This window comes from Ochotona princeps, chromosome X, assembly GCF_030435755.1.
Source record: "Ochotona princeps isolate mOchPri1 chromosome X, mOchPri1.hap1, whole genome shotgun sequence".
NCBI classification, from domain to species: Eukaryota; Metazoa; Chordata; class Mammalia; order Lagomorpha; family Ochotonidae; genus Ochotona; species Ochotona princeps.
Window position 1 is genome coordinate 7,708,793 of NC_080865.1, and position 27,829 is coordinate 7,736,621.

The 27,829-nt window shown below is 41.0% G+C and overlaps 1 protein-coding gene and 1 pseudogene across 1 annotated transcript in view; both read left to right on the plus strand.

Moving 5' to 3' along the window:
* The window catches only part of SHROOM4 (shroom family member 4), a 221,304-nt gene that overhangs the window by 88,824 nt on the left and 104,651 nt on the right, over positions 1-27,829 (plus strand). The window contains exon 2 of the mRNA XM_058658470.1: positions 22,101-22,252. Coding sequence (XP_058514453.1) covers positions 22,101-22,252 — 152 coding nt within the window. The remainder of the gene's footprint in view (positions 1-22,100; positions 22,253-27,829) is intronic.
* Positions 18,608-18,771, plus strand: LOC131478671 (U2 spliceosomal RNA; annotated as a pseudogene).

Here is a 27,829-nt window from a genome sequence, read left to right on the forward strand (position 1 = left end):
TTCCTCTAAATCCCACAGGCAGTGTGACAATCACCAAGGCAAGTTTCATGGAGGGCATGATGATACCTTAACAGTGCCTTGGGGAAACCTATTAGGCACTGAGTCATCTATGCATTCTAAGCATTCTTTGTGTCTATATTGAAGAGGATACATATGAGCATTATCTTTTTAATTATTGTTTGTTTCTATGGGAAAAGCAGACCAGATTTACTAAGAGAAGGAGAGAGAGAAAGACCCTGCCTCTGCTGGTTCACAATCCAGAAGGCTGCAATGGCCAGAGCTGAGTCAATCTGAAGCCAGATCCAGGAGCCTCCTCTGGATCTCTAATGCAGATGAAGGGTCCCAAGGATTTGGGCCATCAACAAAGGTGATTGGTAGGTTGAGGATTTGTATAAATATCTTTGCACCTGCTCATAGAAAGACATGCCATGTTGTCATTGCAGTAATTCAAGTCATCCTTCATCTTCCTTAGTATATTGAAAAAGCTTTTCTACTTGTCTCCCTGACTTCATGCTGGCCCAGTCCAGCCCATTCTGTGCAAAGTTGCTAAAGAACTCTTTCTAGCCCACATGGCATTCCTGAGCTCCTGGCTGACTGCAAGTTAGCTGTCTTGCTCCTTCTGATACACACTCATATGACCACATTTCTTGTTCAAATTTTGGATACTAGCTGCTCCTCTGAGGCCCCTCATGACCCTTCCTGTTCCCTGTTTCCCAGTCTGGGGAAGCACTCAGAGATCAACAAATGGGCTTGAAGGATACTGTTCCATGCATTAATCCGTATCTGTTCTACTTTGCTAGTTCTGCTGTTGTACTGGCTTTGAAATGCTTTCAGGATTACCTGAATATTTATGGTTCATCTCATCTTAACCCACCATTATGTCTTCATCTCTCACTGTTTCTCCCTCAGATGTCAACAACATTGAAATTTCTATATCCTATATCTGGATTTATGCACGCATCTCTTCCACTCTGCTGAGAACTCCTTAGGAGCAGGGATTCCTTATCAAGGTGATTCCAAAGCCCAGCTTGGGATATATTGTACCCTCAGCTGGTCTTCATTTAGGTGTCATGAATGTTACTTGCATTCCCATTGCCTTTGAAAGGGAGGAAAAGAGCAGTCCTATTTCCATTGTATTGGATAAATGGAAAGATTCCAGGAGTTCATCTAAGCCACACAATGAATGTTTAATAGAACTGAGATATAAAGTCTTCTTTGTAGAACTTTTGCTTCACAATGCTGGAAGGTCCTTTGGGATTTGGGGGTCAAAACTATTGCCCTAATATGAGTAATTGATGACTGATGCTTTCCAGGGGAGAGATTGTCCCACAGCTTTTCTAACAGGACTGTCTATTAGAAGTGATATAAATGCATTTGCTTTCCACTCTCAGCACTGTCAGAACAGATACTTGGCTTATGGGGTTGGGTGGACAACACATTATATTGCTTCCAATTTGAATGCTACCTCCTGTTGAAATCAATCAACGTGACTTATGAAGTGATAGTCTTTTCTGTACCAACTTTTGTTTCAGGAACCTAACTCTCTCTAAAATCCATTTTTTTTTTTTTACCACCACAAGAATAATCTACTGTAGGGAGCCAAGCTGTGAGCATTCTAGAGAGGTCCAGATTGAGAGAAAAGCTGAATCCTATCTTCAGGAAATGTAGTTTTCCTTGGGAAGCATGCCTCATGCATCAGGTATGACATAAACTGCAAGTAACTGAAACCCAAACTCTAGCTGTATTAAATAACTAGAACTTATTATTTGATATATCAGGCAATCCAGAGAAAGGCAAGGCTTCAATTTGTTGATTCATCTAAGGACTGTTAGTGGGTACCACGATGAGAAATTACGTTGTTCTTATTCAGCTGAAGAGGAGGACGCTCACAACCTGTAAGTCCAGTAAACCATGTAGGTGCCGAACTTTTTCAGGTCCATTTTTACAGATAGGAGAGAACATGGACGCTGGAGAGCTAGAGGACAGATTCAGAGACCCCACTGAGTTCCTATTACTTATGTGCCCTTGAGCAAGTCAGCCCACTGTTGTGAGCCAGTTCCTTTATATGGTAAGTGGCAATTGCTATATATCAGTTTCTCTCTAGCAGCTTGGAGGAAAGCATCATATGAGATGCTGGGAGAACATTTGGTGAAGCACATGTGGTGTCATATATCTTTGAAGCTTTTTCATGTGTGAAAACTGTAATGAATCATTTTTTACATTGACAAGTAAAATTTGTATGGATTTATGGCATACAACATATAAGGTGTCATACCTTTGAGCCTTTTCAATCTGTAAAAACTTTAATGAATTATTTTTTAAAAAATCAACAAGCAAAATTTGTATATATTTACAGTATGCAACACAATCATTTGAAATCTATATATGAGGGCACTTGGACAAACGTGGAAAATGGAATTAAACTTTTGTCTTTGTGTAAAAAAAAGTTCTTGAAAAAAAGTCTCCAAAATCCATATGTAGTTTTTTCATAATACATATTTTCCATGAACTTTTCGAAGATATCTTTTATATTGTGGAATGGCTAAATCAAGCTAATTAGCATATACATTACATCACATACTTAACATTTTTGTGGCAGAACACTTAAAACCCACTCTCTTAGTGATTTTCAAATATACAATGCATTGTTATTATTTCCCCCCACCCCTGCCATGTGTTGTGGTTAACCCAAATCATTCCCTAGAGCTTCTAATCAAAAGTCTGAAAATGAACCCTTTCTGCAGAACAGAGCCTCGAAATGTCACTGAATGCTGACCCCTCAATGGCAGAACAGAACCTTCTGAAGTTGCTTCATGGTCGTTGGTGGCATGTCCTCTAAGAATGGCAGAAGATGAGGCCCCTCTCAGGGCATGGGTATCAACTTTTTCTGAATGCATTATTTGACTGTAGAGTCTCATATGTCCTTTTATCAAACGCCGCAGGCCTCTATCCTGTGTTGCTCTCTCCACATACTGTAAATCCGAATTATATTTATAAAGGGTTCAAATACATTTTAAAATGGCAACTCTTTTTTGATCATAAAGCAATCTTTTCATTGATTCAAGTACTATTTTCGTTGACACAATCATGAGACCTCTGGGGGGTGATATGAGAACAGGGTATATAAAGTCTGTAGGTTCTAATCCATGAACCCCAACTCAGGGTTTAGATGTTAGGGTCCCATTAGCGTCCCAATGACAAAGCCTTGCTTGTCCCCACTTTCTGTGGATATATTTGCTGCTAAAGGTGCTCTGCCTCTTAAAATGCCTTAATTATAGCCTGATGGGGTTCAAGCACTAGAAAATTGGCTGCACATGGGTGCCTGGTTTCCTGTGCTGCAGAGCTCCACTGCTGTTTGATGGGTTCATAAATCACCCTTCTGGATAGCTTCTCAGACCCCAGCATCTGCTCAGTAGCAGGCTCTGTGCTTTATTGCCTCCTGAGACAGGTGCCCACCTGCCTCTTCTTCAGTTGCTTTCTCAGGCCTAAAGTGTGACAGTGCTTCCTAGGGCATACAGCCAGCATTTCCAATGCCCAGGATGACCTAGGGGACTCACCAAAGCCAGAGGAGCCTTGGCATTGGCGCCTAGGCCTGGCTTGAGAAACAGAATCTTTCTCATTTTCTCAAACTGATTAGTGAATGATGAAACCTGCATTAAGAGGAAGGGTGTTGAGAGCATCCTCTGAATAAATGGAAAAGGAGAGCAATAAGGTGTTTCCCAAATAGCCAGATACAGTTTTTAAAATATTTAGTTTTGGAAAGACAGATTTACAGAGAGAAGGGGAGACAGAGAGGAAAATCTTCCATCCATTGATTCACTCCCCAAGTGACCGCAATGGCTGGAACAGAGCCGATCTGAAGCCAGGAGCCACAAGTCTCTTCCAGGTCTCCCACGTGGGTACAGGGTTCCAAGGCTTTGGGCTGACCTCTATTGCTTTCCCAGGCCACAAGCAGGGAGCTGGATGGGAAGTGGAGCCAGGGCACAAACCAGCACCCATATCAGATCCCAGTGTTCACAAGGGGAGGATTCAGCCATGAGATTCAGATTTCATTTTTGTTCATCATCATCCCAGAGCTGGAAAAGATCCCAGAGCTATTGGAGAAAATGAGTGGGGTAGTGTGAGGTAGTGATCAAGGATTTGACTATGGGTTCAATTGAATGTAGGCAGGGTTGGTTTTTGATGCAGTAGATAAGATGCTATATGTGACACCCCATGTCATATCAGATTATCTGAGTTCAAGTCCTGGTTCCTTCCCCCATTTCAGCTTTCTGACACTGTGCACGCTGAGAGGCAGTGAGTGATGGCTCAAGTACTTGGGTCCCTGCCACCCATATGGGAGACCTAGAATGAATTGCAGTTCTTGGTTTTGGCCAGAGCCAGCTCCAACTGTTGTGGGTATTTGGGGAGTGAATCAGCAGATGCAAGGTCTCTATGTGTCAGTCACACACACACATACACATACACACACATACACATTTAATTTTATAAATGTATGTGTATAGAACTGTCTTAGACAACAGTCCAGGGCCACTTTTTTTTTTTTTGCTGTTTAACATTCCATTTATTTTTAGCTTCACATAGTTTTTTTTGAAAATTTTTTTTATTGATTACATTGCATTATGTGACACAGTTTTATAGGCACTGGGATTCCCCCCTCCCCAAACCCCACCCATGGTGGATTCCTCCACATTGTTGCATTACCACAATTCAAATTCAGTCGAGATTCTTTCATTGCAAGCATCTACCAGGGCCACTTAAAAAAAATTTATCTATTTTATTTGAAAGTCAGAATTATATATATATATATATATATATATATATATATATATAGAGAGAGAGAGAGAGAGAGAGAGAGAGAGAGAGAGAGAGAGAGAGAGAGAATATGAATCTTTCATCTTCTGGTTCACTCCCCAGAGAGCTACAACAGCTACAGCTGGGCCCATCCGAAGGTGGGAACCAGGACTTTTTGCAGGTCTGCCAAGTGGATGTAGGAGTCCAAAGATTTGCACCATTCTCTGCTGCTTTGCCAGGCACATCATCACGGAGCTGGATGGGAAGTGGAGCAGCTGGAACTAGAACTAGTGGCCATGTATATGAAATGCTGGTGCTACAGATAGAGGATTCATATACTAAGCTACTGCACCAGCCCCACCACTCTTTTTATTATTAAGTTTTGCTTTATAGTATTTTTTTAAAGGTTTCTAGTTTTTGTTTGCAGAAGGGAGTTTAGATTAAATTTCAAGTAGTGAGCTGAAACATTTGAGCACTATACATAAATTATTATCTAAAGTCTTGGCCCAATGTAAAAAATTTCCAAGAAACAGAAATGCTTAGCAATTGAGCTGAGGCTAACACAGAAAGGTTTCAAAAACTTCATGGAAACTGCATAAATGTCTAAAGATTTGCATCAAAACTTTTTGAAATTCCCTTTTAATACTCTCATGTATTAAATAGCCCTATGTATCACTCATTCTAACATTTTACTGTATTACCTTTATTAAATAACCATCTGTTGATTTCCTTTTTCCATCCATTAATGCCTGTTATCTTCAGACACAGTTTAAGTAAATTAAGGATGTCAGTGCAGGTCCTCATTACAGACTTCAGTGTTTGTTCTTGGGGTAAAATTTCCAAACAGTGAGATACTTAAACCTCACCTACGCTATCGGGTGAGTTTTGACACACCATTACCTACATAGTCCAAATCTCTAGCATTATATAGAGTATAACTACCACCCCAGAAATTTCCCTCAGGGGTGTTGGTTTGAAGCATGTTGTGTAGTGGATTTGAGACAGAAGGTTTCTTTGTGGCCATAACTCGAATCCAACTGGACTGTTGGTGTTGAGATCATGTTTCGTTCATTGGCTAATTCTTTAGTGGGAGAACCAGGTGGCATAGAACCAGATATATTGCTTAGTGCCCTTCACTTTGATAAATTTCACCTGGAAGCATTGCAGCTCCTTTTAAGCAAACATTTGTGAAAGGTGGCCTGTGGATTGTAGCGATTCAGTTTATCAGTTTAAACCAAGGTGAAACAATGAATGAATGTTTTATTTTATTGCAACTTAATGTTATCAAGGGATAGGGCTTTCGCTAAGTGGTTGTTCTTTTCAGCAGGGACTCTTTTCATCTGTGTTTGCTTAAAAGTAAAGGTAATGCTGTTACGCAGACAATACTCCAGGCTTGGTCGGCAGAGTGAGCTCTCGTCAGTTGGGAATTGGGTTGAGGTTGAGGCCTGAAATCTGCTCAGAGCACTCAAAGGAGTATTGTGCGTCTGAGTGACATTTAGATGAGAACGCCAAAGGACCTTTGGGCCTGTTTGCGAGAGCTCTGTTGGAGCGAACACTGAGTTACCCCCCTTGAAATTCAGGCAGCAAGTACAACCATCCCTCGGCATCTGAGAAGGATTTGTTCCAGGATCCACAACTGATATTAAAGTGCTGCAGTGCTCACATCCCTGATATAAAATGGTGGATCATTTAAAATGGCTAAGATCAAGTGTGTAAAGTGGTGTGATAGTTGCATAGAACCTACATACATCTTTCCAGATACTTGATTTATATATACTTGATATATGTATATATATATCAGAGAGAGAGAAAGTTCTTCCATCTACGGGGTTACTCTCCAAACGGCTGCAACAGCCAGCGTTCGGCCATCCAGGTCTCCCACATGTGTGGTAGGAACCCATGTGCTTGAACAAACATCTGTTGCCCTCAAGGCATATTAGCGTGAGGCTGGATCAGCAATAGAGGCCGGATTCAATCTCTGGCACTGTGATATGGGGTGCAGGTGTCCTAAGAGGTGATTTAACTTCCCTGGTGCACAACTACTGCCCTAAATTACATTTGTAAGAAGCTCCTTGAAGATGCTCTAAGGAATGTGTGAGTCTGTCACTGGGTAGGACCCCTTGTGCTACACCATATATCCCCCTCTCTATAACCTATGGCATTGCTTGTGGCTCAAAGGGAAGAGATGTGCCCATTAGCTCCTGCTACATTTGCGAGTGGGAGGAGAATGTGGGCTACAATGGACCTCACGTAGCTTACTTTTTTCTCCAACCTCCATGGTAGGAATTTCAGTTTCTTTTCTGGACTTATTATAACTCTGCCTTTTCACAGTCCCACTGGGAAAGTACCCAGACTCCAAACCACATGGTGTAGTTTTCAATAACTCCCTCTTGTGTAGGGACCCTCAGAAAGAGATAATATGTCACTATGGAGGCCACACATCCTACATTTCCTGGGACAGCTCTGATTTCACATATTCTCCCCTCTTGTGTCCATAAATATAATTGTCAGACCATGTCCTGCTTTTGGGTTCAGAAAATATTGTTCCCATATGCATGGCCTAGGTACCCTGGGGAGCCAAAGAAAACACAAGTCTTTGCTTTCTTTCCTGGGCTCGTTGGCTCCTGGAGAGTCCTAGATCCAGTGTTGGGGTGAATCTAAACATTTGAGAGCAGCAGCAGGCTGTTTGTTGCTTCTTTCTTTTTAAGTGTCTCAGTGATCCCTGTTATAGATGGCCGAATGTTACAAATAAGCAATCCTGAGAGCAGGGAGGGACTGAACTGGACCTCTGGCTGCATCTCTTGCCTCCTTTCCGCACCCTCTGGGAGGACCACACAGAAATAGCCCAGACAGAAGAGCCACTCCAAAGAAGGAAATTCCATAACCTTCATCGACCGACCACTCAGTCTAATATTTACCTACTTTCCCTGGCAGGAAGTTCTTCCTTCTTTGTTAACATCAGTGTCTCTCATTGTAATCGCAATTTCTTTTCCCTTGCTCTGCTTTCAATCAAAATTGAGAACAGCTGGTCCTCACCCTCTAAATTCTTTATGTGCTTAAAAGTCCTATGGAATCATGCTTCCTGGGACCAGGCTTAACCATGCTTGGAGCCCCTTTATCCTTCCTGCATGTAACTGACTTGCCAGCTGTTTAATCATCTTTGCCACGAGGAAGCAGCTCGGACAGTTTTGCGCGGAGTGTGCAGTGAAGCCGAAAGCTTTATGGCTTGTCCTAGTGGGCATAGCTAAATGTTTAGTGGAGACTATTTTCGAGCATGCAATTGTGAACAATTTAAAGTGGACTGTACATGGAACCCATTTCCTCTCCCAGCTCCCCCAACAGGGCCTCCTCTTAGCAGCTGAAATGAGTTAGTGGCAATCAGTGCAGAGTAGGAATCCTGTGGTTTCCGCCCTTCCCTCCTGCTGGTTCTATGGCAGCTAGTCTCTGAAAATGAGCTTTCTCTCTAGTAGGGCCAGTAAATGTGACTCTGGAATCAGCTGGACAAAGGGCCTTGGAGGCGCCTTTGCCGAAGAGCAGGAGACGCTGGTGCTGAAGCACCACTGGAGGTTTGAGGCGAGCTGAAGGATGGGCAGGGGCAAGTGGGGACTGACGAAAGAAACCGGGCTGCGAACCTTGGCTCCCCGCAGGACAGTGGCACCTCGGAGCGCGATGTGCTTGCTTGGTGAGCTTGTGGGGACTCATCTGGCCTTTGTCCTTTTGGCCTTCCCCCCACCAGTCCTACCTGTATGACAAGGGCTACCAGCAGTCTTTGGCAGAATCCCAGCACAGAGCCAGCTGGGCTGCACGAAGACACAAAGCAAACTCTCGTGAGCCACACAGTGAGATTTTCCTTGTCAGGCAGGAGGCGTAGGTTTCCGGGGAGAAGTTCCTGAATCACTTGCGTCATGTGGGAGGACAGGTCCAGGGCCATGCTGATCAGGGTGAGTTAGCTCTAGACGTTGGCACTGGCGAGGAAAGGGATAGGGGCAACTGCTACTTGTCCTATTCTCACTGTTTCTCCGTTTAAATCAAGTTTTAAAAGCATTGGGGTGGGTGGGGGGTCAAAGATGCTAGCGAGGCCGTTTGTCTCGGCAGAACTACAGAGGCAATTAATATATCCAACCAGCCCTAAAGAAGAAGGAGGAAGAGAAAGAGACAGACAGAAAGGAAAGCTTGGGCATTTGTGTGAGTGTTGCTGAAGGTTTTGTCGCAGATATACTCAAGACTTACATAGCAACAGAAATTGTCTTGGGCTGTGGGGGGTGAGGAGAGCAGTTTGTTGAAGCATTAGCGGCCTTGGCGGTAGGCCAAGGCAAATTGCCAGAGAACCATTAAACTCTGTGTAATTCCATATAATTCACAGCAGCCACAGGTAATCTGAATCAGACCTGACAAAATTTCACTATCACTTATTGTCCATTAGTGCTGAGTGCACACTGCAGCTCTCTAGACTTTTCTTTCAGCTGTATCCTGGTGGCCACACTTTTCCAAATCCCAAATCAAGTAACCTGGCTTGACAAAAGCCTTTTTTTTTTCTTGATTGGTGAGTTTGTTTATATGAAAAGCCTCACAAACGTATAAACATTAAATCACAAAGGTCTAAGACACTAAACCCACTGAACAAATGGTTGTTAAGGGAGGAGCTGTAGTCATGAGAGATTAGGTCGGGATGAAGTCTCATTCAGACATTGGTGAATGTCTCCCAACCCCTAACCCCCCTCCACACACCTTTTCAGGGGTCTGAGAGAACTGGTTAACTAAGCACTAAATTGAATTAGAAGCTGGTTTGTGCCCACCGTCTGGATTTGCTCTTAGAACTTGGGGGGATGGCAGACCGAAAGTCTGTTGCAATGCCTGTACAGAGGAAGGTGGGGTGAAAATTACTTTGAATTCCTGGATGCTGGGAGTAGTCAAATCTCCCAGTGTTCTGGGTCTGTTTGTGAGGACTAGTGTGTGTGTGTGTGTGTGTGTGTGTTAATTTCCTAAGGCTGAGAATGTTGAAAAGGAGAATGTTATCTGGATGAGGGTATTATTGCCATGTATCTAAGTTTCCTCACTGACTTCATTCCTCCTACCAAATTAAGAGTCTAACAGTTACCTCTAGGCACTGCATGACAAATAGGGGAGATTTAGCTCAAAGGATAATTTTTCTGGGATATTCTCAGCCAAAGATAACAATGTTTTAGAAAAGCTTGAAGTGCCTCTTTAGCAAGAATTCTTTGTGTAGCTAAAGATTGTGAATAGCTTTATATCCATAGAAAACAAAAAAGCTTTTGTCACAACCTCCCAGGGAAAAGTATCTTAAACTTGATAGGTGCTGTATCTTGGGCAAGTCATATAATATCTTTGAATCTCAGTTATATAAAAATAATGTTACTTGTCCAAAGTCAGGTGAAGTAATGAGGTGATATTTTGAAATGCTTTCTAATTTGAATTTCAACAAATATACGGTAAGCGACATTAAGGACTCCATAGAGAACGTAATGAAAGAAATATAAAATGGTGATAAACTTTGTAAGAAGGTAAACTGGGTGATGGAATGGAGACTGATGCTGCTCCAGAGAGGGAAAAGACAGAAAGAATCCTGATTTATAGAAGTGATCAGCAATGATCTCTATAAGGAGGTGAGACTTGAGCTGCCACCTGAATGATGAAAGGAGCTATGTCAGGATCTAGAGTGTCCCCTCAGCAGACACTGATGGCAAGCGCGACAGGTGGGGATGGGCTCAGTCTCTGTGATGATCAACATGTTCCAAATGACTGCAGTTTGGGGGTGTGGGTGGGAGGTGATGGTGGCAATTGAGGTTAAAAGGGCACCCATGGCCAGATCATACACAGCTTCCAATCTGTTACTAGTTACGGTGGAAGAATCATTCCTTGGTCTGATATTGAATTAGTGGATACAAGTGGAGATAAGACTTTAATGTTAGGGGTGCTTCAAGTTGGTCCAGAGGGAAGTCGGATGCAAGGAGCCAGGGTTGGGGGCAGGGAGAATGAGATGGTAAAAGGCTGGGGGAGACAGCAAAGAGATGAGAGTGGAAGAGAAAAATGTGCACAGGCAGGATTATTAGGTATGGGAAAATTTGGAGGGAGGGAGAAAAGCACCAAAATGACCTCGTCTGTAAAGGAGCACCCCGAGTGCCAAGGACTGGGGAGTCTTACTGGAAGAGGTCAGTGGTCGCAGGAGAAGGCAGCAGTGGGAGGACTCCACCCTTGTGCTGATTAGAGAGAGACCAGAGGTAGGAGCTAAAAATGTGATTTTCTTGACACTAAGCCTTAACTGTAAAAGCAGGTCTGACAGTAGAAAGGATGATTTTCGCATGCCTTGACCTTTGTTGATTGTCCAGATCTCGTACTTAATTCTCATCATTCCTTCCTTCATTTTCTCCCCAAACTGATCCCGGCATTGTCCAGGGAAATGATGTCTCATTGAAGAGTCACTGCTCATCACTAATGCACATCAACGATGCAGGATATTTTTTGCATGCACTCTCTTTTCAACCATGGAGATTCCATTTTTTAAAAGACTTATTTATTTTTACTGGAAAGGTGGATATAGAAAGAGGAGGAGAGACAGAGAGGAAGAGCTTCCTTCCGATGATTCACTCCCCAAGCGGCCGCAATGGCCAGAGCTGAGCCAATCCGAAGCCAGGAGCCAGGATCCTCCTCTGGGTCTCCCACATGGGTGCAGGGTCCAGGCCATAGGCAGGGAGCTGGACGGGAAGTGGGGCCACCAGGCTACGAACTGGTGCCAATATGGGATCCCAGCGCATGTTCAAGGCAAAGGCCTTAACACTATGCTATCGTGCTGGGCCTGAGATTCCTTTTTTTTTTTTTTTTAATGTTATTCAACAATGTTTTGTGGAGTGGCAAAGAGGCAGGGTGAAATTTGTCACCTGCTGAGGGAACAGGATATCTGGAACAATGTGACAGGTGATTTGTTGCTGGTCACAGCACTAACTGAAAGCAACAGCAAGTGTGCCACTTTAATTTCAAGGTAGATATGTCCTAGGGTCAGTGAGGGTTATTATTGCTATTGCCTTTGAAACCTATGTATGTGCCTCAGCAGGTGATTTCTGTGTGAGCTGCTGGTTTTGATGGAAGTCATTGAGAAGGATGACGGTCGTTAAACACCTCTGCCCCCTTTTCATTTCTCACAGGTCAGAGAGCTAGCATCAGAGATTAAACCATCACAGGGGACAGGGAGCCTGGGAAGGGGCACACCGTGTTCTAAAGAGTGAGATGCACGCGCCCAATTCTGCACAAACTAGAATGCAAGTGCCCAGTCCTTCACCCGCACCTGATGTTGGGCATATGTGCACCTGGGATGCTGGACTAGGCCTGGCAGGTTCTAGAGGGAACCTTTCCCTCCTCCAAAGGGCGTGTAGTCCATTGGTCTTTTTCCAGCCAGAAATGACTCTATAGAAACCGCCTTTGGCTTTTTTACATAACGGGTTACAAATAAATGGCTTCAGGGACCAGCAGTGAGTTATGCAGTGAACCTGGCTTTGGGATGGTTTGGATCCCAGATAGTTAATCACATCCTCTCAGGCTGGAAGCCTGTATCCAACACATGCAAACTCCAGTTGGAAAATTTAGAAAGTTGGAACAGCTTGAAGAATAGTTTTCACATCAACAATGGATTGATCATGGAGGAAAAAATTTTTGATCCAAGTAGTATCATCTCCATTTCTTTGTAGAAATTTAGTGAAATTTACCATGCATTCTTATCTTAATTTGGGCCTTATGCAGAGCTCATGTCAATGAGTTGATACACGCTCTCTGCAGTGGTAGAGTGGATGGTGCGTGAATGGCAATGAGTTGTTTTGATCTCTTGGGCTTCCCAGCTAGATTGGAATTCTGCTCTCTTATCATTGCAGGACGTTATGAACTTTCCGGTTTGTCCTGGACTTTTACCTCTATGAAAAGGAACATAATGTGCTTGTGCACAGTGGGTTCTGTTGCTCACAACTGCTTCTAGCAGTAAGGGGCACAGCACAGCATTTCTCTTCATTTTCTCTTCATTTTCTCTACCCAGTAACTTTGCAAGATTCTTGCAAAGACTGAGAGGCTATTAATGTGGACAAACACAAAGCATGTGTGATCCAAATAAGGAGCAGGAATAATGTGTAAGGAAGACCTGTTGCCTAGGTGTCCATGTTTTGATGAAGTTCAGCTTCTAGTGCTGGATGTTGGAAATTCAGGGAACCATAAGAAAGTTACGTGTCTGGATAGTAAGAGAAGTAGCAGTAGGCAAGAAATTGATTTCACTCTTAATGATACATCAAGATGTAAAATTATTGGAAACTTAAAATTATTTCCATCAAGATGGGAAATTATTGGTGATTTATAAAAGAAACGCTTTCCTTTTATCACATAAAAGGTAAGAAAATGGAGTATTGGTCTTCATTTTTATTTCTTACTGAAATCATGCACATTGGTAGGAAGTGGATGAATAGCGTTTCAAAGCAAAGAGAAACAATGGGCAAATTTATAAATTGAGGTCTGCCTTTTACAAAAAATATTTTTTTTTACCTTGATTAAAACTATCAGTGTGTGAAAATATTACTTTTCCTTGATTTCTAGCTAAGAATAAGCTATATGTTCTGCAAACTTTTATTATTTTTTAGATTAAGGAATAACTTACATACAATAAAATGTACAAATTTTAATGAAACTTTTACACATGCGATTTTCAAGTCTGGTTCTGGAACCAGACAGGCCTAGTTATCCACCATAGGTTAGGTTTTGTCTGTTCTTGACCTCGATATATTTTTTTCAAAGACTTATTCATTTGATAGGCAGAGTTACAAAGAGAGGCAGACATACAGACAGACAGAAAGGTATCTTCCATATGCTGGTTCCCTTCCCAAACAACAAGGCTGGCCGAGCCAGTGCTGGGCCAGCTGGGCCAAAACCAGGAGCCAGGGACTTCTTCCAAATCTCCCATGTGGGTGCAAGGGCAGAATCACTTGGTCTGTCTTGTGCTGCTTTCCTACATACATTGGCAGGGAGCTGAATCATTGGAAGTGGAGCAGCCAGGTCTCAAACCTGTGCTCATTTGCCATGCTGGTGTCACAGGTGATGGCTTTACCCACTAGACCATGGTACCAGCCCCTTGACCTTCATTTTAGTTGAGATCATGCAGAATATGTACCATTTTGTCTGACCTTTCCCAACCAGCATATTTTGAGACATTTACTTTAATGTAGCTATCCATCATTTGTTCTTATTTATTACTGTGAAGTATGGAATTTTGTGGATATGCATATACCTTAAAATTAATCTTTTAAAAATTCTTTGTTTTTCCTAATACAGTTAGTTAGGCTCAGGGATTCCCCACCCCCACACACAGTTTTTTCCTATATTATAACAGTAATTTAGTTCTTCAACAACAGCCACAAGTCCATCATTCTTCTATGTAAGTGTATCCTGACATTATAGGCATAGACAGTGGTATAAAGTCCAGCATTCTAGTGTCAACATATATTTAACAGTTTTGTTGGGTTTGAAAGGCACTGTAATAGATATCTCCCATCTTCCGGTTCACTCCCACAATGCCTTCAATAGTCGTGGCTTGGCCAGGTCAAAGTTGGGATCCACACGGGTAACAGGAAGCTAACCATTATTACTTCCCCGGGTGCGCAATAGCAGAAGGCTAGATTGGGAGCAGAGCCGGGCCTCAAACTTAAACTCAAGCAGAGCCGTGCTTCCATGTAAAATATGAGTACACCGAAAAGCATGTTAAGTGCTACATCAAATGCCCACTCCACGTGTGTTTTAGTATACATTATGGTTTCTCCTAGTTTTGTCTATAATGAATAAAGCTGCTATGAACAATGAAATCTTTTATGAACATACATACTTTTCTTGGGTATCGCTTGGTGTGAAATTGCTGGATCTGAGAGTGGGTATACAGATTTCCACAGTGGTTGTATAATTTTACATTCCTGTCAGCAATCTAAAGAATTCATATTGCTGTATATTCCAGCTGGTACTTAGTATTTTCAGATTTTTTAAAAAATTAGATGTTCTGGTGGATATGTAGTGATATTTTATTGTGAGTTTAAATTGCATTACTTTGATAAAAAATTACATTCAGCATCTTTTCGTATACTTATGGGGCATTTGGCTATCTTCTTCAAGGGAGTGTCTAGTCCAGTCTTCTGCCAAATGCTAATTGACTGTCTTTTTCTTCCTGATTTGTAGTTGTTTTAAGAAATATTTTGGATAGACATTTTTGTCATATGTATGCATTATAAATATCCTTCCCAGGTTACATTCTCTCCTTTTACTTTTTATTTGGCAGTGGTTTTTGTCGAAGTTTTTTTGTTTATGAACTGCGATATATGACTTTTTCTTTTATAGTTACTGCTCTTTGGATCTTGTCTGAGAAATCTTTGCATGTTTTCCTCTGAAACTTCATGGTTTTAGGCCTCTAATTCAGGTCTATGACCTGGCCATTAAAAATAATGTTCATAAAAATTTATTGATTTGAAAGGGGGAAATGAAGTGGGGAGAGAGAGAGAGAATTTTTCATGTACTAGTTCACTCTTCCAATGCCTGCAACGGTAAGGGCTGGTCCAGTCCATGTCCAAGTGCCAAGAACCGCATCCTGTTCTCTACCTAGGCACATCAGCAAGGAGCTGAATGAGAAGCAGAGTAGCTAGGCTTTGAACCAGGCACCCTGATTTGGGATGCAGGCACTTGCCAAGTGGCAGTTTATAGTGCCACAAAGCCTAATCTGCAGGCAAAAAGTTTTTTTTGTAAACATTTAAACCATTAGAAATGTTTTGAACATGTGTCCCTACTATTCATAATTCTATTTATTGATTATGTAAGTTCCTTCTAACAATACTAAATATTAGGAAAGCTCAATTTTCAAGTTTTTACAAAAGGATGAACATAAGCAAAAGTCCAGGAGATCATCTTGCAACCAGCTGGGGGTGCAAGTGTCCCTATTCTGGACGCTGTGGTTCTAAACCAAGAAATGATTATGACAAACAGTGATAGCATTAATGTCAGTGTAAGACTTCAAGTGTAAAATAGTAGCTAGAGTTGATGGGGCCCCAGTGAGCATATCTGCTAACAATGTGCAAGAAATTCCGCGTTTGCTCTTGTGCAATACTGTTTTTGTCTCCCCTCCCTGGCACACTGAAACAGCATGATGACATGACTTGGTTAGGAGTAAAAGCAGAATTATCTTTGGTTGCTCATGTGGGGACAGTGCCTTTCACACTTACCCCCCACCGCTCATCATCAAATTCCAAGAGCTGAGTTTGGCTCTGGGCTGACTGAGTGGCTGAGTTTTTGGCAGTGATGCCCAGCATTTGATTTGGGCTAATACCCAGGGAAATTTATTGAGTTCGAGCTTGGTAGGGGGGAGATTGTTGGAAGGATTAGTTAAGTAGATGATGATTAAGTATCTGGAGAGGAGGGTGCTGTCTGTAGGAATGGGGCATGCTGTGGGGTACGGTTTATTTTGCTTTGCTTAAGGTGAGGACAGCCCATGAGTCTGACCCACAGAGCTTTCCACTATGGGACGAATTATTTGAAAAGACACTCACACCCACACACATACAGAGAGAGAGAGAGAGAGAGAGAGAGAAATCTTCTACTTACTGGTTCATTCCTCAAATAACTACATTAGTCAAGACTGGACTAGGCCAAAGGCAGGAGCCAGAAACTCTATCCTCATCTTCCACATAGATGGCAAGGACTTGGGCCAACATCACTGCTTTGCAGGTGCGTTAGTAGGGAGCTGGATCAGAAACAGAGTAGCTGGGCCTTGAAGCAGATACTGTGATACAGGATATGGTCATATGCTTCTCAGTTTTAAAGCATAGTTTCTCCCGTGATACCCACTTTGCTGCTCTCTATCCAGACATTACTGCTTTGACCTGTGCCTGCTTATGTCTTCTTCATTAGTGATTGTTTTTGAATTCTCATTTATTTAAGGAACAGGTTTTTCTTTTTCTCTTTGCTTTTTGAAAAGGTAGGGGGAAGAAGATTAAATTATGAGCAATGGAGTTTTTGTTTTTTTTCTAATCTAAACTGCTTTGGAAATTTGAAAGGGATTTTTAAGGAGTGTGTGTGGGGGGTGGGGGGAAGGATTTACTGAGAGAGACCAGTGAAAGTAGCCAGTGTCGACACCCTGGGATCTAGAGTTTTGAAAACCAAGGCAAGCAGATTACAGAAGTTGAAATGCCCAGAGCTTCCTATGTCCAGGACACCCTGATTAGTTTCCCCTGGCATGTTGAGATTCTCAAGGATGCCAGCAGAGAAGAGAGGGCAGATCAGATCCAGCTTTTGCTCTAGATTTCAAACTAAGTTTTAAGATAATTGAGGACCTAGTCCATTCTTTCATTAGCTTACTTCCTAGTAGTTAAACTTCCCAAAGCCAACTTATCTCCATCTCTATTTTCTATTGATTTCCCAGAACAAGTTATATGTACAGATGCCTGGAGTGTTACTAAAATTTGACAGTCTCTCAAAAGGGCTAAAAAGAATGCAGAGGATACATCTCCATATTCAGCAGAATTACTGTATTTTGAGTGGACTGTTTCTCTGTATTTGGAAAGAAAGGAATGTGCAATGAAATTAATATTATTATGTTGTTTTCCTTTAGACTATGGATAAGCTGGTATAGCAGTAGGAGTATAGGCTGGTAATTTGACCAGAAGCTCTTGAATTAACCAAGGATGTTTCAATAGATTTCTGTTTCTTTTTCCCAATAGATTTCGTGTAGCAAGCTGAGGTATCCACAACTATGTCACTGATTTTTAATGCTGCCCCTGCACTATTATAGTAACGCTTCAACACCTGTTAATGTTGCAGATGGTGCTCCTCCTACTGAATGAATTTTAAAAATACAGTTTCATCTATTATTTCTTTTCTTCACTTTTTCATAACTCCTAAATTTGTTCCAGAGACTCAAGGAAGTCTAATAGAGAGCTAGCAAGTGCTGTTAAATCCAGGGTTTTTTTTTTTTTTTTTTTGCCTTTACTCTCAAGAGGCCAGCTTGTCACATTGTTGACAGCTCTCAAAGCCCTTTATGCTTCACTGAAGACCCATCAAAAATGTCCAAAGCATCAGCTCATTAGTACAAAATGAAACGTCAGGAATCTATCTCAGTGGCCCAACTGTGTCTTCTTATGTATTCCAAACTGGGTGAACCATCTGAAACAATGCCTAAAGACCAAGGGGAGCTGAGTGCCGGGCGTTAATTAGTCAGTTTTGAAGGAAGGAGACAAGGGTGAATCCAAGGGACAAATGGGGAGAAAAGCCAGGATTATCTGTGTCAGCAGAAGGATAATGCATTGACTTTTCTCACTGTTCGCAGGTCACTGAATGCCAGACCTGTCCTGGCCTAGGGCTTTCAGAACCCAAAAAGATTGTGTATTAAGGTCCATAAAGGGTTAAGAGAGGCCCCAAGTATGGAAAGGGACTTGTCCAAGGTCAATCAGCTCTTCCTGGTGTTCCCAGCACCAGCTGGCTTTTGGTTATCTGACCTCTATGCAATCAATTTCCAATTACTTGGGCCATTCCCTACTAGCCCTGCCATCACTTGGATAATCCAAAATGACACGTACGTTAACCATCATTTACATTGGGCTTTGTGATGTGTGTTTATACTGGCATTCCAATGCATCTGTGTCTAATCTGAGAACTCACAACACTTCAAATGAGACAGGAAAACCTCCCTGAAGGTCTCATTCAGGAAGAGTTGGGAAGCTGACCAGCCTTACGAGAAAAGACGGCATCACAGGACGTTACACAGCTCCTCAACAGGGCAAGTTAATTTCAGCAAGTTATCACTTCTCGGCCTTTTGGCTAAGATCAAGTGTAATTTCAGCAAGTTAATTCACACCTTTCCTGGACCCTCGCCAGTGTTACTAGATGGGAGGGGAGGGACAGTAAAAACAAAATCTGTTATAGAATATATGTTATATTATATTATATTATAATAAACTTCTTTTGTTTTTCTCTCTCTCCCTTCCATTTATTTTTCCTTCCTTTTTTCTTACTAGAAATGTGACCATCTGTTTTATCTTCCATATAAACAAATGTGTGGTTCAGCCACTGACCTGGAGAACTGGCTGTCAGGAGGCCAAACAATAAATGAAAGATGTGCTGGATCTCAACAATCTAGAGTTGTAGGGGGAGGAGGAAAACCAACGGGCAATCATTAAAAAAGAACTCTGAAGTCCAGAAGAGGAAGCAGTCCATTATGCAGCTCAATAAATCATTTGGATCTGGAAATGTGCTAGTTTGGAGTATGATCCAAAGGATCTTTTACCAAACCTTCCAGGGCTTTGGGAATTGTGTCCTGGCTAACTCAAATCTGCTGGTTTCTTGTCTGAGCTCTCTCACACTTGTGGTGAAAGTAGCATTATTACAATTGACATGTCTGTTCTGTTCTCATTACTGGTGACCAAGAAGGGGTGTGAAGCAGAAAAAGGGACAGGAAGGGTCAGCTTGAGGCTATAGACCGGGAAAGAGTCTCTACAAGGGCTTAGACAGCGGTGGCTGAAGTGGCATAAGGGAATACAAAATGCTCATGCTTTGACTGCAGCAGTAATTAGGCATTTTAGTTTAAATGGTTTTGAATCCTCATTTCATCTCTGGGCCTAGAACAAACAGAATTCTTGCTGATGTAACAGAGTGCTTAATTAGCTAAAGATAGTGCTTAATATCAATACACATTCAAGGAAAGACTTGTGGTACTAGTAATGTGGATAATTGAGTTGCATGAATTAAAAAGTGGGTAGAGTGAATTACGACTAATGGAGATCATCGGGAATTTTGTTAGCATTCATTAGTCAGACTCCTGTTTGTGGTTCTTTGTAAGCGCCAAGAAGCACGTCCAAATGCCTGATTTCTGTTGTAAGTTCTGCCTGCTGTCCATGGCCTTCCATGGTGCCAAAGGAATGAGTCTTTGGAATATAACTTTTCTTTGCTTTTCCCAATTTTTGTTTGATGGTAGGTGACAGTGACTGTAATGTTATATTGATGATGACCATGGAAATAATATTGTAATCCTAATTAATTTGCTAGAAATTATTCCCCTCTTACCAATATTGGCTTTTTGTGTCTTGAATGGCAGCCCAAGCACCAAAGCAAAGGTATATATATATATATATATATATATATATATATACACACACACTTGCATATACATTTATATACATATATATTTATAGACATACGCACAAATATGTAGTATATATAGAATAGTAAATATGAATGTACATATAAATGTGCAGTGTATATATACAATATATGTGTATATACTGTATGTGTATACATTTATGTGTATATGTATGTAATGTCACTTGACTAACATGAGTCACTTGACTAACATTGTCAGGCAAAGCAATGCATTTAATAGTAGTCTATGATTTAACTTAGATTAATTTAATTCAGGTTTTTGATGTCCAGATTTAGCCTTTTCCTCTGTACTTTGTTGGGGGTGGGTCTAATCTGCCAAGTTACACATGAACTGGCTACTCTAGAGTTCAGCAGTACTTCAATGGCATAGGGATAGATTTTGGAGATGCAGTAAATGACTAAAGCATCGTAACAAGGACAGAAGTAAATGTGAAAGCACTTTCGCTGAAGACTGGCCCCTGGTTGCTCCACTTAATGTCTAGCTTTTCCGTAAGACTGGTAAATCATCCCTACCTCTCCTACCCCTATCCCAAGCAAGTTTTCTTAATTACATTGCATATGAAACTGTTTTCTACCTGTCCATTACAGTGGGCATATAAATGTTAGTAACTTGCATTGTAAACTAGGAATTATGAGCTTTGTTTATGTCTGTATCTCTAGCATTTAATATGTATTCTTGCACTTAATAGAAATTTACTGAACATTTAAGGAATAAATTATGGATGAGACGACTCCTACCATTATGAATGAAATTGATATTCTAATAGGTAGAAGCTTACATATAAAATCAGCATGAAGCAGGGACACTCTGGTTTGCTTTGTTTTTATCTACTGCCTGTGTTACTACTTCTGCCTTAGTGTTTGGTGCTTCCAGGCTTGATCATTTTTTTAGCCATGGTCACAACAAGCATCATAGGCTCAGCTTTTTTTGTATGTACAGTGTGCCAAGCACCGAGAGCATTATGCTAGGCACTTGCTAAAGAGCCAGAGCTAATTGAGTGACTACTTTGAACTGATTTTGTATCTTTTGAATTTGCAATGGTACTTGCAACCTATTGATTTGAAAGCTACCTTTAAGGTCTTCAGAGTCAGTCCTCTCGTTATAATAACAGCTCATATTTATTAAAGACTTATTGTTCCCAGACATTCCATATGAAGCTACTTCAAAAATTTTGTGGGGAAATGAAATTTAAAAATCATTTATAGAAACCATTCATAGAAAAATTAAATCCATGTATAATTTTTCATAATATGCATTTTCCATGAAGTGTTTGAAGACTGTATAGATTTCAACATTTTGTTTGCCTAAATCATTTAATTTAATTTTTTACTACCCTTTATTTTGATTATAATTTTTAAAATTTATTTGAAAGACAGAAAGAGAGCGGAAGAGAAAGAGAGGTGTCCCATCGACTGGTTTACTCCTCAATTGCTTGCAAGTGCAAGGGCTGGGCAAGGTCAAAGCTAGGAGCTGAGAACTGAATCCAGGTCTCCTAGGCAGGCACTCAAACACTTGGCCAGCACTGCTTTTTCCCATGGTGCACATTAGTAGGAAGCTGGAGTTGGAAGCAGAGCTGGGACTCGAATCTAGGTACTTCGCAAAATCTTAGCCACTGCTCCAAATGTTAGTCCCTTCCACAAGCCTTTTGTGAACACTCACATGCTAACGATCCCCTGAGGCCGGTATCTTGGTATCTACATTTCACACACAAGATAATTGAGACATAGAGTTGCTACATGATTTGCTTAGAGTCGGACCACTGTGAAGTAGTAGAGCCAGAATCCAAACTCTAGCTTGTCGTTCTCAAGGATAGGAAAAGACAGCAAACTTCATTTGGCTGGAGTCTAGATCCTCTGGCTATCATTTGTGGCTCTATTCTGCTGTGTCATGCTGGACTTTTCTTTGCTTCAGGCAGGGGTTGCTTTCTTTGTGTTTCCTTCTTTCTCAAGGGCTTGCCCAAATTCTGCCATCAGTAAATAATGGCCAGTGATCAGCACCTTAGTTGCTCTTGGGAGCTGGCTGCACTGATTTCCCAGTATTGTTTGTGGGTCCATGGTTGAGAGAAAACAGGAAGTAGAATTTGGGGGAAGAATTTGCCTTACCACCTGCTTTCTGTTTGTTCTTTGCAATGCAGATTGAAGATGGAGGCAAAGCAGCCCTGTCCCAGAAGATGAGGACTGGTGATGAGCTGGTGAATATCAATGGCACTCCATTATATGGCTCCCGCCAAGAGGCCCTCATCCTCATCAAAGGCTCCTTCCGGATCCTCAAGCTGATTGTCAGGAGGTAAGGTGCAGGAGACTTGCTGTAAGGAACAGAAGTCCTTGAAACTACTTGATTGGCAATAAAGCATTGATAGAGGTATGTCCCTAATAATGCCATCAAGGACAGTGGGGTTTCATGGGAACAGAATTCTATGGACAACTGAAACAGAATTGATATAGAAGAAAGGCCCTTTGGGGCAAAACTTGATACTGCCACATACTAGCCATATTGCTATTCATCATTTATTTTGTCTCTCTAAGACTCAGTTTTTTATATGGACTTGAGAGAGAACTAAGTGACTCAAAATACACCAAATGCCTACTTAACATTTTTCCCATTTCCTCTTTCGTAACAGGTTGGCACTGCTAAACCACATATCAGTGGAGATTTAAAGGGACCCTGGCAAACTTTAAGACAGAAACTCTACTCTTAATGAGTGTTACAAACTAACAGGGGAGAAAAGACACACATGTGACCAAAATAGATTTTTTTAAAAAAGAGAAAGCAGTGGAGGAGGTTTCACAGGGTTTTTCTGTGATTTTCAAGTAGATTGTTCAAACAGAAATTGCTATTATGATTAGAGAGAAATAGAAATCACTTTGGAAGGGATCAATGGGGTAGGGCTTCACAGAGAAGGCAGAATTCAAGCAAAAATGGAGAATTTGAAAAATAAGATATTCCAGGTAATTGGAATGACAAAGCAGCAAAACGAAGGTAAGGAAAATGCATATTATGAAAAACATGTGGATTTCAAAAATTTCGCCACAAGGTACATTATGTTTTGACACAAATTGTTGAGATTTGCTCATCCATGGACATGGAGATAATGCAGCGAAGCTGCTGCATGTTGGTAAACTTGCTCTGTGGCCTTTCTCTCATTTGCCCTTTGCTTGGACTCCTGGGGCTCAGACTTACTGGTCTCTGTTGATTTGTTTCCTTTAGCCAGCCACACGCCTGCCATTCTCCATCTTAGTGCTTGTTAGAAACCCATTTTAAAGCATCTTCGTACAATCCTCCTGCTGTCAACTGCCCCTCCTGCCTTTGTTCACATTCAATCTCAAAGGGAGTCTGTGCTGCCTGTCTCCACTTTTGTACCTGCCATTTCCTTTCCCACTCCCTACAGTCTGAATTCGGATGCTCAGAATGCCACTGGACCAACTCTGATTTAAAAGATGCAAACAATTCAATATTCTAAGCCCATTGAGTCTTTCCTTTAGTCTTAGTTTCTTATTTAGTAAAATAGCTAGTTAATAATACTTGTACACATTTATGGGGCAGAGGATGACACTGATTTTTATCCTTTGTGCTACTAGAATCATTTTAAAAATGTATTTTAAGATTCAAGGATTTTCAACATCTTACCGTGTTTACTTCATGTGTAGATATCATACACACACAAAAATACTCTTATTTCTTTGAAAACCGGGAAGTTAATATTGCAAAATGAGAAATTCATGGCAATGATCGTAAACTGAGGAAAGACATATAATGTCACGTAGATGGTATAATTTAGTGAAGACAATGTTTATAAACTGTATACGAAACAATATAATACCCATACCATCTTTATACTCTCTATATTAACTTCCACATATGAAAAAAAGCATGATTATTTTTTCTTTCTGTGTCTGGTTTATTTCACTTAGCATAATGACCTCGAATTCCATCTACTTTCTTACAGGGGTTGGGATTTTGAAGCCTGTGTTGTAACTTGGTAAGGCTGCCCAGTAAGATGTGTAACAGTTGACATCTTGGTTGTTCCGCTTCTGATCTAGTTCATTCCTAACCGCTTGGGAAAAGCAACAGAAGGTGACACAAGCGTCTGGGCCCCTTCCACCTATGTAGGGGACCTGGATGAAGCTCCTAACTCCTGATCCATTGCGTCCTTCTTGGGAGTCAAACAGTGGACGGAAATCTCTCTCCATCTCTCAGTAAATTTTAATTTTCTTTTTTTTTTTTTTAAAGATTTATTCATTTTATTACAGCCAGATATACACGGAGGAGGAGAGACAGAGAGGAAGATCTTCCGTCCGATAATTCACTCCCCAAGTGAGCCGCAACGGGCCGGTACGCGCCGATCCGAAGCCGGGAACCTGGAACCTCTTCCGGGTCTCCCACGCGGGTGCAGTGTCCCAATGCATTGGGCCGTCCTCAACTGCTTTCCCAGGCCACAAGCAGGGAGCTGGATGGGAAGTGGAGCTGCTGGGATTAGAACCGGCGCCCATATGGGATCCCGGGGCTTTCAAGGCGAGGAGTTTAGCTGCTAGGCCACGCCGCCGGGCCCGGTAAATTTTAATTTTCAAACAAATAAATGAATCTCTTAAAAAAGTCAGAATTTCATTTTTAAAAAAAGATTTATTTTCATTTTATTTGAAAGGCAGAGAGACAGAGATAAAGAGATCTTCCATCTGCTGGTTAATTCCTAAAGGCCATTAGCCATGAGCAAAGCCTGAGCCAAGCTGAAGGCAGGAGCAAGGAGCATCTTCCGATGTCTCACATGGGTGTGGGGCCTGAGGACTTGGGCCATCCTTTGCTGAATTCTGGGGCCATTAACAGGGAGCTGGATTGGAAATAAAGCAGCTGGAACACGAACCTGATCATATATGGCATGCTGGCACTGAAGATGGAAGCTTAGCTTAATATACCACAGTACCAGCCCCAGGACTTTTTTTTTCCCAGTTGAGTGATACTCCACTGTGCATATATATCACACTTTCTTTATCCAATCATCAGGTGATTGGCATTTAGATTGTTACCTTTGCTATTCTAAATTGGGCTACACAGGAGTACAGTTATCTCTGATATGTTGACTCCTATGGACATATTAATAAGGAGTGAGGTGGCTGGGTCATAGGGTGGCTCCCCCCCACCCCGCTTTTTTTTTGAGTGTATTCCATACTGGCAGATCATTGTTGGTGCATAGGAATAATTGTTTTGTTTATTTTGTTTATTTGTTTATTTTGTATCCTGCAGTTTTGCTCAATTCTTTTATCACATCCAATAGTCTCTTAGTGGAGTCTTTCATTCTATGCAAAGAATCATGGGATCTGAGAACAGAGATAGTTCGACTTCCTCTTCTCCAATTTGAATCCACTTTATTATTACTTTTTCTTCCCTATTGGTGCTGGCTAAAACTTTCAGAAATACGTTGAATAAAAGTTGTTCAAGTAGGTATATTTGCCTGGTTCTAGATCTTAGTGGGAAGGCCTCACCTCTAGCTTTTCCCCATTCAGTATGATTCTGGTTGTAGGATTTTTACACATTGTATTTATTGACAATGTATGTTCCTTCTATATCTAGCATTTGAAGGGTTATATCATGAAAGGATATTGTATTATACCAAATGTTTTCGCTGTATCTGTTGAGATAATCATATGGTTTTCATCCTTTATTCTGTTAATGTGATGTCTCATGCTTATTGATTTGCATATGTTGAATAATCATCCTGGCATCCCTGGGAAAAAGCCCTCTTTGTTGGGGTGGATAATCTTTTGACGTATTGCTGTATTTCCTTTGCTAGTATTTTGTTGAGAACTTTTTGCTTCTACATTAATCAGTGATAGTTTTTTTTTTCTTTTTTGTTGTTGTATACCTTCCTAGTTTTGGAATTAAGGTAATGCTGGCCTCATAGAATGAGACTGGAAGACTTCACTCCTTTTCAGTTGTTTTGAGTGATTTGAGAAGAATTCATATTGCTTTTTCCTTACAACTTTTGTTAAGCTTTGAAACCATCCTTTCCCGGGCTTTTCTTTGTTGGGAGACTCCTTGTTACTCTTTCAGTCTCAACATTTGTTATTATTTCAGATTTTCTATGTATTCATACCTCAATTTTGGTAAATTATGTTTCCAGAAATCTCTTTCTTCTAGATTTTCCAATTTGTTGGCATATGGGTTTTCATACTAGTTTTTAATTGATTCTTCAAAATATCTCCATTTTTCATTCCTAATTTTGTTGATTTCTCTTTTTCTTGTTTAATCTAATTAATGATTAGTCAGTGTTTTAAATCCAACTGTTGATTTTATTAGTCTTCTGTATTGCTTTTTAAATTTTTCTTTCCACTTTTTGATGTAGGAATTTATAGAGTTTCTTTTTGGTTGTTATTTCCAGCTTCATTCCATTGTGATTCAGAAAAGGCATACAATACATATATTTCAGTTTTTAAAAATGCATTCAGAATTGTTTTATGGTCTGCTAAATGGTTATCTTAGAGAATGTTCCATGTACTGATGATAGAGAAAGTATGTTTTGCAGCTGTGGGGTAAGAATGTTTCGTAGGTATCTGTTAAGTTCATCGGGTCCGTAGTGTAGATTAGCACTGTTGTTTCTTGGTTGACATTTCTTGTCGGGTTGATGAAAATGGGATCTTACTGTATTGGAGCTTGTCTCTCACTTTTAGATTCCTTAATGGTTATTTATATAAAACTGGGTGCACTGAACGTAGGTGCATATGCATTTATGATAGTCATATCTTCTTGCTGAATTGATCCATTGATCATTATATGCATTCTTTGTTCCTTTTAACCATTTTTTAAATTTTATTTTTATTGGAAAGTCAGACTTGTAGAGAGGAGAGACAGGGAGAAAGATCTTCCAAACATTGATTTACTCCTCAAGTGGCCGCAACGGCAACAGCTGAGCTGACCGAAGCCAGGAGCCAGGAGCGTCTTCTGGATCTCCCAAGCGGGTGCAGGGTCCCAAGACGTTGGGCCATCTTCGACTGCTTTCCCAGGCCACAAGCAGGGAGCTGGATGGGAAGTAGTGCATCAGGAAATGAACCAGCACCATAGCAGGCTGGGATATGAACCAGCAACCATATGGGATCCAAGCGCGTGCAAGGCGAGGACATTAGCCACTAGGCTACTGTGCTGGGCCCTCCTTTTAATATTTTTTGTTTTGCAGTTTGTCTCATTTAACTATAGCCATTCCTGCCTGTTTTTGATTTCCATTTGCATGAAATATCTTTTTTCATCCTTTCATTTTCAGTCTGTGTATTTCTTAACCTGTAACATGGATATACATATTCCATCAGTCTGTAACTTTTAATTGAGCAATTTAGTCTAGCTACATTCAAGATTATCATTGACAAATTAATGACTTGGTCCTGCAGTTTTTCCATAAGAATCTGGTTGTTTTAAATAGCTTTTGTTCTTCCACTAGTAGATTTCCTGCCTTCACATTTCTTTATGATGCTGATTGCCCTTCTGTTTCTGCGTGATGTGCATCCTTAAGTATCAGAAATCATAAGTGCATAATGCGGGCATGGACAACGGCAGAGGCCAGCACCCTATTGTCAAGAGAGAGTAAACAGTCTCATTGGGAGTCCATCTTTGTCTGGAAGTAGAGATGCATACTGCATTGTATCCTCACATGTGGATAGGACAGTCTCCATCACACAGTTACTATACATCCCCTTAAAAGAAAAGCCACAAAACATAATCAACAACAGGAAGAAAAAGAAACTAACAACACCATGAAGTTAAACAACATGCTACTGACTGACTAATGTGTCACTGAAGAAATGAAAAAGAAAACCAAGAACCTCCTTGAAGAAAATGATGCTACTGTAGGACATGAGAGTCAGTGAAGAATTTAGTATG